A 16,300-nucleotide genomic window follows, 5' to 3' on the forward strand; every position below is an offset into this window, starting at 1 on the left:
CAGGATTAATCCTACAGACTTCACAGGAAAGTGTGCTGGAAGGGATCTGAAAGAAGAAAAGGAGGCCATTTGGCATGGCTGGAGAGAGGCAGTTCCTGGTGTGGGAGGCAACATGGCAGGAGGCATGAAATCTGATGTGAACATTAGATTCTGCTTAATCCCCAGGAATGAAAATATTTAACATTTAAAATATGTATGAGATTAATTTTTTTATTACATTAGGACTTTTATCTCTGCAAGGAGGCCTTTAGCAAAGGCCACATTCTGATAGGGTCACTCAAACCACTATTTGTAATGCAGTGAAATGTGTTCCTGGACATGTGCAGAGGGGAATACAGCCCTTCTTGAAAGCATACTGGAAAGGAGGTACCCATAACTGCAAACCCCAAAATCTCAAAAGGAAAAGATTTCTCGTGACTCCTCACCCCTTTGGAAACTCTTGGAGAAAACCATTTTGAGGGCCACGCCCCATCAGTATTGTCAGTTCTTCGTTTTCTTAAGCAAAAATCAAGCCAGTTATAGACAGAAGGCTTTTTGTATGTTTCTTGTTGGCTCTGTGTGTGTGTGTGTGTGTGTGTGTGTGTGTGTGTGTGTGTAAACAAAAAGCAGCATGTCTTTTCCATCCCTCGTCTCTCCCTCACTCCCAATAACGAAAGAAAACAAAACACGCACATCCACACACACACACACCTCCCTTCTGGGTGGAAATTTCAAAAGTGTATGTGTCGACCTAATTCTGCACCTACTGAAGTTAACAAGACTGAGCAAAGTTAGGTCAGTGTTATGCAACTCAGAAAATCCTACCCTGTGTTTTTTAAGTACAGGGCTTACACATAAGTAAAAACTGTGGACCCTGGTGTAATACATCCAGCTAGTACATTTTAGTTTAAGTCCTCATCCCCCTTTTTTTACTTTTCAAAAAACAGATCTGCAGTACACCCCAGAGAGAATTATTTTTTCAAATTCAATTTATTCGTGTATCAAGGAGGGCATCAGTCTCATTTACTCATCTCTTAAAATGGCCCAGAAAATGAGAGGTCTAGCAGACTGCACAAATGGATAACTATTGCAATAAATATATTCTGACAGTATTATTAACCATTTAACACCTAATGGAGTATAGCATAGGTCTAAGTAGTAGAAAATAAATTTCACGCACATTTTCTAACGATGCAGACAATCCATTATTAGTAAATATTGTATTGCAAATGCTTGCCCCTTTTACAGTGATAGCCCAGTAAATTAACAGGCCTTTTTAAAAAGATTCACCCTGTAGAAAATGCTTTCATATAGCAAACAACTCTTTCATGGTCTCAGTTCTTTTTTATTACTCAAATGATTTGCCCTGAATTATCCCTACAGGGTTACAATTCTGAAATATTGCATAGCATGGTGAAATATGCCAGAGCTATAAGAAGATATTTAACACTGGAAGCTGGCATATGAAGAAAAGTAAATCCCAAGTACACTCATCCATCACTATATGAGCACAACTCGTTCCCAACTTTCGGCTCGTAGGCGAAAACTCATAAGAGGGACACTAAATTCCTGTTAAAATACATGTAAAACTCTCTGATTGGCTCCAAGTGCTTGGAGGGGCAGCATGTGGGGCTGCTTTTGAAAGGTAAGTGAACCTGCAGTTGGGAGGGGAGGGGGGTTAAAGGCTGGGGGAAGTTTCGGGTCATGAGCGGGAGGGAGGGTTAAACCCTGCAGGCAGCTCAGGTGCAGGAGGTGGCGGCTTGCTCCTTCTGACTGCAGCAGAGGTACCTGCGTGGAATCCAGCGGGCTGGGGGATTCGGAACGGGATGGGGTGGGTGTTGGGAGTGGACTGGGGGGTTGCACAGGGAGCTGTGGGCTGGGATAAATGTTGGGACTGGGCAGGGCGGGGAGGTGCGCGGGGAGTTGCCACAGGTGGAGTGTTGGGAGTGGGCCGGACAAGGCTGTGGCTCTCCCTCCCCCCACCCTGGCCAGGGACTCTGCAGCTGAAGCTGAGCCAGCCGCGGGGCTGTGGGTCTCTCCACGCCTCGTCCAGGACCGCAGCCAACTCCACTTCAGCTGCAGGTCTCCCCACACCCCCTCCAGGGACCTGGGGGCTGGCTCATATACGCAGGCGAAGTTCACTCGCATAGTGAACAATGGTAAGTATGTGTGTCCCTCGTTTTAGCGAGTACTCGTAAGGAAAGTACTCATTAAACGAGGGATGCGTGTATAAGGCATAGCCCAGACTCACTCCTTCCACGGAAACTTACACAGAAGGGAGCTCTGATAGCAGGAAAACTATAAAGGAACTCTCTGAGTCCTGGTGTACACACAATTTTTGTATGAGTATAAACTATTTTGGTTAAAGCTGTAATTTTTATTTACTGCAATATGGTTACTCTGGTACAATCCCGAGCATGAACACCGTCATACCATGATAAAAGATGTTTTATACTGGTATATCTGATTCCCTTTTCCTCAAGAAAAAGCTATGCTGTTATAAACAGCAAGTCATGCTGTGATAGAAGGAGCTGTATCACTTTAGCTACAGTGGGACAATGAAAGTGGCGCATCTGTCACATATAGATAAACTGCAAGTGTGTTTTCTTGGGATTGTACAACGTGGGCATGGGGCACGTCATTCCAACTCTACCATCGAGGCCTCCTGAGTTCCTTTAAACTTCCTTAAATGTGATTTTCCACATGCAGAGAGTTCATTGTGTATTTACATGGCCCTGGATTCCTGATGGGGCTTTCAAGAAGGTGTAAAGGAGAGAATGTACTTGAACCTGTCACCCATTGACTCTTAACCTGGCATGAATGGTAAAAGATCTGGAGGAAGGCTTTTCTCCCTCCGTTGGTCAGACTCGGGAAATGATCTGATAGAGCTACAGAAGACATTAAATCATTTAACTCAATTTATTTACAGATTATGTAAATCTTATCTGCCTATCAGTTTTCACTTGATTTCAGGGGAAGTAACAAGATTACTAGTTGGCTGAGCATGAAAAATGTACTTGCCAATGCAGAGATGGAAATTATTTCACGATAATATGAAGTCCCAAGCCATCAAGTTGTACAAAATTTAAGTTTCTACTGGAAGAAGAAGAAAAAAGCACTTCTAGCCATTATGATTGTGAAGACAGCCTTTCAAAAGGAAAAGGAACCAACCAAAAGCAGTACAAATCTCTACATATAGGCAGTTTTAATGTCCCCACTATTGTTTATGGTTTCGTCTAACAGCAGAACCAATGAATACCAAACTTGTCTGTGTCACTGTTGCTACTCAGCCCTGTGGGTAGCAGTGAAATTACCAGGAATCATATTTAAATGCCTTATTGCTGCTGCTGTTTGGGAAAACAACAACAAATGTAGGCACCAGAGAAACTGAAAGAGGGTCAAAAACCTTAAACTGGAGGGTGAAAGAAAGGGTAGAGAGGTATGTCTACACAGAAATTAAAAACCCAGAACTGCTCCATGGCTGCTGATTCAGGCCTTATATACTCCACCAAGTTTTGTCAACAAAACTTATGTCAACCCCAAAAGCCGACAAAGCAAAAACTGCAAATGGGTGTTCAATCTTGCTTTGTCAACACATCACGTTCACAGTAGGGACACCATCATCAACAGTATGAGCAATGCACCTTGGGGATGTTGTGTGTTGTTGTGGGAAGTTGGAGCTGATCACTGTGTATCTTGAGATTTCCCCTAAGTTTTCCCACAGCTTCCTCTGCTGCTGGGAGTGGCATTCTGAGTAGCTCTATGAGCTCTCCACGTTGAGGAATCTCGCCCCTGCCTGGCTCTGTGATGGCAGTGTGCCTGCTGTTGTGTTCTCAGTGCAGGGCAGAACAGAAGCATTCCAACAACATACTCTCTGTTCCCAAAATGAGGCAGCACACTCCACTGTCAGATACTTCCTGGAGCTTTGAAAGGAGAGGGGCACATGCCTGCATGGCCCCAGAAATCAAAATACCCAGCAGAGCTATCAGAACAGACACTGGGAGATACTAGCATAAGCCATTTCTGTAGATAAAACAAACAGCATTGTCTAGAATGGCTCTATGGTAATGTAGACAAGTCTACAGGGCTTTGATTATGGGGCTGCTTAACAACAACTGTAGATATTTGGGCTCAGGCTGCAGCTCAAATTCTTGGACTGCTGCAGGGGGGAAAGGCTCCTTCCTGTTTACAGGATCTAGAAGAGATAAGCTGGAGACCTCATAACATACACCAGTCAGAGACAAATACAAAGAGAGAAACTGCGATGGTACAACAAGCATCTTTCAGGCACAGAGAGCTGTGGAAAACCCTGTATCTTCCCCTTCACAGCAGAGGGTGTGGGGAAGCCAGGCTTTTCTCCAAAGTATTGAAAATGGAGCGCCTCTACCCTTCTCTTTAACCTACTAGCCAGAAGCAGATATTAGTCACCAGAATGTGTCTGATGAATTATTCAAATATTGTTATTAGGCAGTGACTACCCCACTCCTGAGCCATCCACTGGAAACAGAACCGTTAGGGCAGGTCTATGCTGCAGGGACAGGTGAATCTAAGCTACGCATTTTGAGTTACATTAATATTGTAACTCAAATCAACATAAAACTTAGATCTATTTACCACGGGGTCTACACTGCATTAGGTCAAGAGAAAAAACTCTCCTGTTGACTCCCCTAACTCTTTTTGTTCAGGTGGAGTATTGGAGTAAACAGCAATCAGTGGTCAACTCATTGCATCTATTCTAGACGTGATTAACTAACCACCCACTGGGTAATTCACTGCCCTGTCAATCTGGTTCATAGCAAAGACATACCCTCATTTTCAAAAAGGATCCTTTTCATAGTCTTAGCCAGATTCAGTCTTCTAAAAATAGTTGCAATTCTGCCAATGTAAGTGAAGTGCCTCTACTTGCTTCACAATTTAGCTGGGCCCATTGGTTTTCACCCTTTAGTTATAATTATAATTACAAGTATAGTGTCATTTTAGACAAAAGGAAAAACGAGCAGATCCTATCTTAAGTTTACCCATATGTCAGATTTGATGCCGATATCTGAAACCATCATACCAAAACCAAAACAAAACCACACACACACACACACACAACCACTACAAACCCCTTTTGGACAATTTAATATGCCCATTGTTTAATTACCTCTACACTACATTAAGTATGTTGAATAACGTAAGAGTATACTGTTCTAAATCCAGTTCTCTTTATAATTTCTAAGTAATTTGCTGAAAAGCAAAACTGAACCATTAGTTTTTGGCGCCCTCTACTGGAAATTCTGAGAATACATTTGTACAGTATGAATTTTGACATGGAATGAAGTAATTTCTAATATTTACTCCTTGCACCCCCTAAAATATAAAATCTTGTTTTTATGAATACAATTCTGAACATCAAGTTCTTTCTGCATGCAAACAGCATTTGTGTAAAGCAAGTACCATCTAATTTCCCAGCCATAGCACAAAAATCATGTTGGCACCCACTAGTCAAAGATTTGGAGCACCCAAAAATTTAAAACTGAGGCAATGCAACACTTAGAGACAATGTTCGTAAAACTTGTACATAAGAATAATTCTGTGGCAGGCAACAGGTAACCATTGTGTTAAGAACAGCCATAATAGATCCGACCAAAAAGCAGACAAGTAGCACTTTAAAGACTAGCAAAATAATTTATTCGGTGAGCTTTCGTGGGACAGACCCACTTCTGCAGACCATAGCCAGACCAGAACAGACTCAATACTAGCACGGCTCCCTCTCTGTTACTAGATCAGACCAGTACTGCATTGACACCCAGCATCCTGTCTTCTAGCTTGATAGGATTATTTTTGTTCTGGGCTTACATGGTGGTAGCCCTTGGCCAAACACAGCAGAGGAGTTAGTGAAAACATTGTCTTAAGACAGACCGACAGACAGTATATAAGAAAGGACAGAGGCATCATAGACAGGAACAGTGGAGTGGACTGGAAAGAGAAAGAGAAGACATTATTCAGCAGACACACAGCTTCCTATATTCCCATACACTTTTGCCAGAGAAAAACCATAATGGCTTCTAGTAGCTGGGAGTATTTTGAAGAGATTTGGTCCATGGGTAAAAAAGGAAAAATGTGTCAAGTCTAAGCAAAGAAAGAAGATAATGCAAGGCCTAGCTGCAAGGATGAAGCATCATTAGAAAAACTGTTCATTGGGATAAAATTATATAAATATGGTTGAGTGGATGAACTGGTTAGTAACTTAAATAACTCACTTTGCAATGCATCGTTCTTGAAAACTCCTTCCTAGACTTTGGGTGTAAGTGTGATTTTACAAGTAAATTCCCAAGCTGTTTGTGATGTTGGATGTTGTTAGATTAAAAAAAAAAAAAAAGGTTCAGTTTAACTAATCCTTATGGCTTGTTTAATCAGTTAACTATGTTTAGAAAATACCACTAAGAAAAGTGCCAGAGAGTTTAATGGGGCTCACACCAAAATTAAGTGCACACTAAGCGCAGCCACTCCTAGCTTTTTTGGTAACTTGATTTAAATCAGTGATTTTTTCTTGTCAATTTAAATCAATAATTTGAATCACCTTGATTTAAATGAACATACCCTGCTTTTTAGGGACAGTGCAATCAGAATTGAACATGGTATTTAGGTGTGGGTATACAGTAAGGTCTCAGAGTACGCAACACTGCTCTTCGTGCCTGACCCTGATTCCTATTGTAAACCCTGTAGCGTGCTTTCTAGTTGTGCTTAATTCACTCCATGCATCCTGGCTCAACCCTACTGACTTTGCACAGCCTGGGCTCAGCCCTCCCCCCAGCTCCACTCACCACCCGCACATAGCTCCTGCTCACCCCCAACCCCTGCCTCTGGGTCTAGCTCACCACCCCTTAGGCACAACTCCGACTCAACCTCCCTGGTCCCTGTTCAACACCCCCTGCCATCTCACCGCCCATGCGCATGGCTCTGGCTCACCTGCCACTCCCAACCCTGGCTCTGGCTCACCACCCCTCCCCCTCAGTTTAACCCCCCTCCCCCGCACGGCTCCAATTTAAACCCCTCGCACGCAGCCCCGTTTCCATCCTCCTACCCTGGTTTAAATCCCCCACGCGCAGCTCTGGTTCAACATCCCCAGCCCCCTCACGAGCAGCACCAGTTCAAGCCCCCTTCCAAACCTTAGCATGCTGTACAGTTATGTTCAGTTTTGTTTTTTTAAACAGAAACATTTTCTCACCTTAGGAAGTTCATCTTCCTTCTCTTCAACAAGCAGAGAATTACTGCTTGCCCAGGAATCAGTGTCTGATATGTCCAATGTACTGTCATCTTGTCCTGAGCCACTATGTTCATCATCTCTGCCTCCAAGATCACTGTCCTTTTCCCAGTCGATGAACTGTGGTTCACCTTGATAAAGCATTTGTTAAAATTAAACACTTTTTTCTTAACGAGTCCATATGTTTTTCAGCAATATGAATTCAACAATGATGGTAAACATGATGTTAAAATAATGTCCAATTCAAAAATGTAAGTGATATTATTCTCTATACAGTCAAACTGATAGTCTTTCCATTATACACCAAACAACTTTGGTAGCATCTTCCATAAAAAGTTGTATTCTAATATACTTTGCAGAGCTAAATAAAACAGTTATAAAATAAAATACCAGGGAAATGTTAAATTTGTGGAGGTGAATCTCAACAAGCTATTTCTATTTGCAACCTGGTTACAAAGCCTAGTATTTTCTCAGTAGGTAGTAGGTTTTTAATTATTATGATTACATTACAATCAAATTACATTTTCCACAAGTTTGAGTGAGCAATAAAGCAGAAAAATAAGTCCTTATCAGAGATTTAAAACAAAAAGACAGTTGATGAATCAAAAATACAAGGTTGGTCTCTTGTCCAAAAAAGAACGCAAACTACAGCAACAAGATTACAGGTACATCTACATTGTAGCTAGCAGTGGGCTCTAGCCTAGGGAGACAGACATGCTAACTCCCTTTGAATTAAACACACCAAAGTGGAAGCATAGCTTGTGATAGCACTGGCTAGCAACCCAGCTGGGTATGTATGCAAGGCATCTGGGTCAGTTTGTACTCAGGGCTTACCCAAGCCCTCACACTCTTCCTACACCTGGATACGTTGCCATTTTTAAGCTCTGTTTCCCTGCAATGCACAGAGCTGGGCAGTGCCCCAATCCTCTGCCTCCTTCTTACTCCCTCCCAGACCCCAATCTCCTACCCAGACCCCACCACCACCCCCTGCTCCTGCACCCTTCCTCCCCTCCATCCAGATCCCAAACCCACACCCTCAGCCCCCCTCCTCACCCACCCCAATCCTGTACCTTATCTCCTGCCCAGACCCCACACCTCTATCCCTAGCCCATGCTTGAACCTTTCCTCCTACCCCTACCCCCTAGCACCTAGTGAACCTCTCATATCTGGCCTCATCCAAGAGTCTAGAGGCCCCCAAGAAAGTGAATCCAGACCTGTGGTAAACCCCGAGCCTCAACACCTCCTGCCCCACCATGAGGGCTGGAGCTTAAGGGAGTGAGACGAGTGTCTTCTTTTTCCTGCTGCTCAGTCAGCGGCCACACCTGTAAGTTGTTTTTTTTTTCTCCCCTCCTTGGCTGTGTCTACACTTGGCCGAAATTTCAAAAGGGTCATGCTAATGGTCAAATCAAAGAATACTAATGAGGCACTGAAATGAATATTAGCATTCTGCTGACCGTGGCAGTTCAAAAGTGCCACGTTTCAATCGCGCATGGCTTGTTTACACGCGGCCCTTTCGAAAGGACCCCACAAACGTCAAAATCCTCTTATTCCTATCAGCTGCAGCCAGCAGCATGCTAATAAGGCACTCAATATTCATTTCAGTGCCTCGTTAGTATTCTCATGTCCCTTTCGAAATTTTAGCCAAGTGTAGACACAGCCTCTCTCATTTGGGATCCAGGTCAGCGAGGCTTTTTTTTTTCCCTTCTCACGTGTGTGTGGCCCCAACTGCTTTTTTTTTTTTTGTGGCTCACTGGCCCCCACCCCAAAAAAGTCCCCCCCTTCATTGTAGATACTTGCTACACTAGTGGAAGGAGCTTTTCTGTACCTGCAGGTAATCCACCCTCACCCCTACCCACCAAGATGCAGTAGCTAGGTTAGTGGAATTCTTCCATCGACCTAACGGTATCTACATTGGGGATTAGCTAAGCTTAACTATGACACTCAAGGGCTATGTCTACACGTGCAGCCAACATCGAAATAGTCTATTTCGATGAATAACGTCTACACGTCCTCCAGGGCCAGCAACGTCGATGTTCAACTTCGACGTTGCTCAGCCCAACATCGAAATAGGCGCAGCGAGGGAACGTCTACACGTCAAAGTAGCACACTTCGAAATAGGGATGCCAGGCACAGCTGCAGACAGGGTCACAGGGCAGACTCAACAGCCAGCCGCTCCCTTAAAGGGTCCCTCCCAGACACAGTTGCACTAAACAACACAAGATACACAGAGCTGACAACTGGTTGCAGACCCTGTGCCTGCAGCATAGATCCCCAGCTGCCACAGAAGCCCTGGGCTAAGGGCTGCTGCCCACGGTGACCATAGAGCCCCGCAGGGGCTGGAGAGAGAGCATCTCTCAACCCCCCAGCTGATGGCCGCCATGGAGGACCCAGCAATTTCGACGTTGCGGGACGCGGATCGTCTACACGGTCCCTACTTCGACGTTGAACGTCGAAGTAGGGCGCTATTCCTATCTCCTCATGAGGTTAGCGACTTCGACGTCTCGCCGCCTAACGTCGAAGTTAACTTCGAAATAGCGCCTGACGCGTGTAGACGCGACGGGCGCTATTTCGAAGTTGGTGCCGCTACTTCGAAGTAGCGTGCACGTGTAGACGCAGCTAAGGAGTGAATATTTCACACCCCCGGAGGGACACATCTTAATCAGTTTATGTTTCAGGTGCAAGACCAGACCTGAGACTATAAACTCCTGAGCCGAAGGATCTTGTCTTGCTTGCAGAGCATATAAACACACTTTTAGCTCCATTCAAGAAAGCACAGACAGAAAGGAGAGACAGTAAAGACACCGTTGTCTGTGAAGAAAGTTCACATGAAGTTTTAAATCTGTGGAGATGGTCAAAAAGAAGAAGAATGGTTAGAACAAATAAGGGTGTGGAACTGGTTGAAGCTGAAAACTATGTAAGAAAGCATGTATGTATGTACACATGTATGAGAAAGCAGACTGAGGTAGGAGTATTCTCTTCACACTGATGTCTGGAGACATGGGAGTTGTTGAGGGACATCAAGAACTGAAGAAAGTTTACAAAATTAGATACTAAAGGTTCTTGACCTCAATCAGTGTAAGGCAGACCACAAACTGGTATCTGAACTGGTGGAGGAAAGTAGGTCTTCTCAGTAGTGTTGATAGTACTATGTAAAAATTAAGAAATGATGTCATTCACTTTGTGCAGCCACAGTGGTTCTTTGAGATGAGCCTCCCACCATGGGTGCTCCATCGGAGGTGCATGTGCGCCTCTCAAGCCTGTGATCAGGGATTTTCCATTAGCAGAGACAATTTACCTCCATCCCATGCTCTATATACCCTCTTGCCATGTTCCAAGCACATAGAGGGCTTGTCTACACTACCCCACTTCTTTGAAGGGGCATGGTAATCAGTCCGATCAGAGGAGGCTAAGGAGGTGCTGTGCTATGTATGCAGCATCTCAATTGCATAATGCCTGCTGCAGGAACTTCAAAGTTGCTAACTTCAAAGCACCGAGAGGCATTCAACAGTCAACCTGTGGAACTCCTTGCCGGAGGAGGCTGTGAAGGCCAGGACTCTATTAGGGTTTAAAAAAGAGCTCGATAAATTTTTGCAGGTTAGGTCCATAAATGGCTATTAGCCAGGGATAAAGTATGGTGCCCTAGCCTTCAGAACAAGGGCAGGAGATGGATGGCAGGAGATAAATCACTTGATCATTGTCTTCTGTTCTCCTTCTCTGGGGCACCTGGCATTGGCCACCGTCGGCAGATGGGATGCTGGGCTGGATGGACCTTTGGTCTGACCCAGTATGGCCATTCTTATGTTCTTAGGCAGTGTGGCCACAGGCCCTTCAAAGTACCTGCCGAACTTCGAAGTTCCCTTACTCCCAAAAACTTTGTAGCCCATAGTGTTGCACAAAGAAGGACTTCAGGAAGTTTACCTTATCTGTGTGTTTAACAAGAACAGTTCAAAGCAGAAGGGAAGGATGGCAGGTGATGAAGCACCCATTAAGGACACATATCTCAAAGAACCACAATTTCTGCACAAGCTGAGAGTAACCTTCTCTTCTTTTCCAAATAGTGTGCCAATGGTGACACTCAAGCATAACCTCACCATGTACATTTACAGTTAAGTACCTGATACTTTACAGTAGTGTATAAACAATGGAAATTTTTAGATATTTATATCATTACCTTTGGCTCTCCACCTATAAATAACGTGGATCAGAGAAAAATATGCAAGAGTAGTGCATGAGTTCATTCAGATCAACCCTGGTCTGGTTGTTAATATGTAAATGAATAGTTATAAATTTGTGGACAAAGCATTTTTTTCTTTATTACAGTTTTGTCTTTTTTTAGACATGGTGGGAAGAGACAAGGAATAAATCAACAGAAAATGTTAAGTCAGGGAGAAAATCTTTCACTGGACCAGACTCTCAAAGAACTATGCTGTACTATAGGTGAACTGTGCACAGAGGTGAGCAACGAACACTGATAAAAATATCAGATGTGCACAAATGCAGGAAAAATATTCCACGTGGAAGTCTAGGCATGAGTCATGAGATAGGCACAGGAAGTACCACTTTGTCCCCTCCCAATCCAATAGTACCTGCAGGGACACAACCACTATCCAGGAGTAGGGAGCAGCACCACTGGTTGTTTGGGGGCGGAAGGCCTGGTGGTTTACAACTCCATTAACAACATCGACAATAGAATTGGTTAAACCATCCTATGAGTAGGTCATCATATTTCCATATGCTACAAATAGTTTTATTTGTGTGTGATACTATTATCCCTCACCATTCCTTCCACCCTTCATCCCACACTTTATACTTGTTTGTGTATAATCCACTTTTGCTAATGCTGTTTAGGGTCCATTATGGCTCCCACAGAAGTTAGAGGGAGTTTTCCCACCAAATTCAAGTGGAGCGGATCAGGGCTGTAACATTTTGCAATCACTTCAAATTATTTCCTCAAAAAATATTTAAAATTCAGCAAATGCAGGATTTCTTCCCAAAAAACGCTTACAAAATATTTGAACTCACCTTCACTACTCCTGTCTTCTGAGAGTAAGTTACGCTTGCTGTAAGTTGTGTGTGCTTTGGAACCATGATTCTTTGGGTTGTACAACCCTGAAATTGATACTTTATTCTCATCATCTGACAAGTCACTGCCACTAGAGCTCCACACTATGTCTGCAAGGTCCTCTGAGTTCTCAGCAGTAGAAACACCTATCAAAGAGCATGAGACAATGTAACTATCAAATCAATGTGTTTCTAAACCAAACTAGTGAATTGAAAACTGAACTAGCATGCTCTCTGAGCCGAAATAAATCGTGTACTGCCTTCCCATATCTGGTACAACTATTTGAGTACTCACACTTTATACTAAAACATTATAGCATTTACTACTTAACACTTTATATCTTTATTTCAACTATGCAAGGTCAGCATTAACATTTCCATTTACAGAAGGAAAAGATGGGGCAGAGCAGTCACCAGACTTGTCCAAGACCACAGAACAAATCAATACGACAGCCAGCACTAGAAAATCTTGATACCCTCCCCTGCTAATTATCATACTATCATCTGCAGACTCCACCTTTGCAAAGACATTTTGGATATTTAAAGCCTCATAGCAAAATCAGTTCTTCATTACTTTTAAATATGTAAGGTAATTTACAACCCCGCCACCCACCAAAATACCTTTTACCCATTTGTATTAATGCATATAAAAGAAGAGGGTTACAGCTGAGTAGCACAATAAATGTCAGTTTACAGAGAAGGCAGACACAAGCAAAGGAGATATTTTATTTCCTTCCACTTTCAAGTGATTTCTCATTCTGAAAAATCCATTGGGCAGTGGAGGAGGGAGAAAAATTAGAGAAATCGCAGAAATTGGGCCATGGAGGACAGAGGAAAATCAGAGATGCAGATTCCTTTCAAACAAATGACAAAATGTAATTTTGAACTCCAAGACAGAATGGAGAAGAGATGTCCATTATCTTACTTATTTTTAAAATCATGGACCTCAGAGGCAGCCAAACCCGTGAGGCAGATGGACAGACAAAGGCAGGACTGGAGGCAAAGCGGTAGAAATGACACACCTCAAGAGAGCCTGAAAATCTTGTGGTGGGTTTCAAACTCTTGTGAAGAAACACAGAAAGAGTTGGCAGCAATAGATTACCAATCAAAGTCCCCTTACCCTTGGAGGTGCACAGTAGGGAAGAGAGCCTGGATGGTTGGAGAAACTGAGAAGACCTCTATGAGAGTGAGTTTGACTGAAGAGTGTAAACCACAGCATTTAAGAATAGACTCTCATGATTCTGATGAAGCCGGTCTTTGCCCACAAAAGCTTGTGCTCCAAAATATCTGTTAGTCTATAAGGTGCCACAGGACTTCTTGTTGTTTTTGAAGACACTGACTAACACGGCTACCTCTCTGGTACAAGAACAGACTGACACACTAATATGTGACAGAGCCCTGACAGATCTCACAAGTGAAGTGGGGTTACAGAATGTCAGGAAACACCTTCCGGGGCGCTCCCGATTCAATTGCAGACACTCGACCCTCAGAGCAGGTACGGTCCCAGAAAGGTGGTGAGGAGCACATTGAGCACTGAAACCCCAGCCACTCGTGGTCACTAACAATCTCAGTGTTCTTTGTACATGAATGCAGTCCTATCACTAGCCATATGATCAAACTCCATCTCCTGGAATCATAATTTAGCTCTCCCTGAAGTGTCACCTGGATACAGCATTGTTCTTTACTTTTTAATCCAAACCCAATATCTAATTCTTAGAAGAGTACAGAGTAAAACTAATATACCAGAAATAACAGCATTTCATCCATTGCTAATTACCTTCTTAAATTAAGTCTACAAATCATTTAGGGCTTTTTTGACATAAAATGTATTGCCAAGTGTAGGAGGGTGAGAGGGAGGCCAGGCAAGGCAGGGGTTAAACAAGGCCCGTTAGCCCAATCAGGCCTGGTTCACCTGCAGCCAGTGTCATGCCTGGAGGGATATAAAGGGAGAGAAGCCAGCTCAGTTTGAGGCTGACCAGTGAAGAGGCAGGACCTGGCTCTGAGGCAAGAGGCCCCAGGTCAGAGCTGCCACAGGGTTAGCTGCCGGAGGGCACAGCCCAGGACCCTCCCCCAGGTACTGAGGGGAGCAGGAGCCCCTCCCTAGGGAACCCCACTCCTGCCAAAAGGGGGAACTAGATTCTTGTGGCCACGCCCCAAACTCAACCCATAAATGCTTGGGTGGGGGCTGCGGACCCACCCAACAGGCCCTGGCCAGGGGGCCTAGCCACTAGGCCACCTGGGCCCAGGTGTGAACCGTTCACACCAAGTATATGCAAATTAGAACTTCACATTGTATCCAGGCTGTGTTTGAACTATAAGGTGAAATCATCCCTTAAAAATTTGCTATTCTGGTTGCATCTATTTTTGCAATTCCCATCACAATAGTTGTTGCTCCATGCTGCTATCCTAGGTGTCCTCACACAAAAGAAAATGGCCGTGAAAGTAGCAGTGCTGCTGCTGTCCTTTTCTCCACTCCCCATTCCATCTTTACACACCTTACTTATTTGTCTCTGAGTGGAGCATGCAACTCCCTGATCTTAAAAAAATAACCTTAAAATGTGAAATGTATGAACTGTGAAAACACTTTAAAAATGCTGCCCCGGCAGAATATGACTGTATAGCACAAGCAAAGCTCCTTCTGCGCAGGCAAAAGCAGGGGCTGACATTCCAACCTCCCTTCAGGAGCTCTGCCTGGAGATCAGAAGAGAGGGAGAGCAGATATCTAGATGTAAAGCCAGTGCTTGCCTATGCTCCTAAGTCAGTGCACTGCAACTTTCTTGCTCTGTGGCATGAAAACACACACACTCCCCAAGCACAGCAAGTTATAGCACCGTCAAGTGCCTGTGTAAATATGCTCCCTCATGGAGGTGGTTTATGTAGGGTGCTTGCAGAGTTCTCTCCCCCACTGCAGCTGCAACCACACCGTCAAGTTCAAAGTGCTGCCACAGCAGTGCTTTAATGCTCTGAGCGTTGACAAAGCCTCAGATAGGTTCAATTCTATTTCTTCTAGCTACCACCTGCTGTCTGTACAGACTATGTCAGCAGCTGTGGTCACAGGTAAGAACTGAAAAAAAAAGTATGTGGGCAATGCAAATGGCTAATCTCTTGTACAATGCTAATGTGAAATAGTGACAATATACCTGGTGTGCCTTCAGCAGAAGTAAGCAGTAGTCCAAGACACTTGTTAACTTTAGACTTCTCTTCAAAAGATTCTGACATCTGTATGACAAAAACTTACATTATTTCTTATACACACACACACACATCATAGATTGAAGGAACAAGGTCGTAGTCACTGCAACATACAAGGCTGTACCTATTGCTTAGAACAGGGTTCAGCAACCCTCAGCATATGTGCAGCTCTCCGCATGCCAGCCGATTTAGAGCTGCATGCGGTGGGGGCTCCAGCCCCACCCCTCCTCTCCCATGCAGCATTGGAGGGGGTGGGACTGAGGCGGGAGCCCTGCCATGGCACAGGGCCAGGACCGGAGCCCCTGCTGTGGACCCCCTGCCTTGGCACAGGGCTAGAGCCAGAAGCCTTTGCTAGGACACAGCGCCGGACCCCCTATCGCAGGGTTTCCCTATTCCCCTGGAGCCCCTACCAGGACGCAGGGCTGGAGCCAGGGGTCCCTACAATGACATGGAGCCAGAGGCCCCCACCATGCTGCCAGAGCCCATGCTATGGGGTCCCCATACCAGAGTTCCCAGTGCAGGCCTGGGGGCCAGAGCCTCCACATGGAGCCACCCCGCTGGGACAAGGGGCCAGGGCCAGAGGCCCTACCACGGGCCCCCCTGCCATCCCCCAGATCTCCCACAAGGGCACAGGGCTGGAGTCAGGGGGCCTCGTGTGGTGCAGGGTCAGAGCCCCCGGCACCCCCCCGAGAATCTCCTCCATGGCACCAGGGCCAGAACACCATCTCCACCCCAGAGCTCTCTCCGCAGGGTGGGGCTGGGGCCGGAGCCCCCCTTCCCGGAGACCTCTCCACAGGGTTGGGCCAGAGCCCCCACTAG

At 44.8% G+C, this 16,300-nt stretch overlaps 1 protein-coding gene across 2 annotated transcripts in view; it reads right to left on the reverse strand.

Annotated features, from left to right (window-relative positions):
* Positions 1 to 16,300, reverse strand: part of SPIDR (scaffold protein involved in DNA repair) — a 353,174-nt gene that overhangs the window by 322,364 nt on the left and 14,510 nt on the right. For both annotated transcript variants that reach the window (XM_074987198.1, XM_074987197.1), the window contains exons 3-5: positions 15,430 to 15,508; positions 12,251 to 12,436; positions 7,193 to 7,359 (exon numbers count right to left, since the gene is read on the reverse strand). In XM_074987198.1, coding sequence (XP_074843299.1) covers positions 7,193 to 7,359; positions 12,251 to 12,436; positions 15,430 to 15,508 — 432 coding nt within the window. The remainder of the gene's footprint in view (positions 1 to 7,192; positions 7,360 to 12,250; positions 12,437 to 15,429; positions 15,509 to 16,300) is intronic.

Source organism: Carettochelys insculpta, chromosome 2 (assembly GCF_033958435.1).
Source record: "Carettochelys insculpta isolate YL-2023 chromosome 2, ASM3395843v1, whole genome shotgun sequence".
Taxonomy (NCBI): domain Eukaryota; kingdom Metazoa; phylum Chordata; order Testudines; family Carettochelyidae; genus Carettochelys; species Carettochelys insculpta.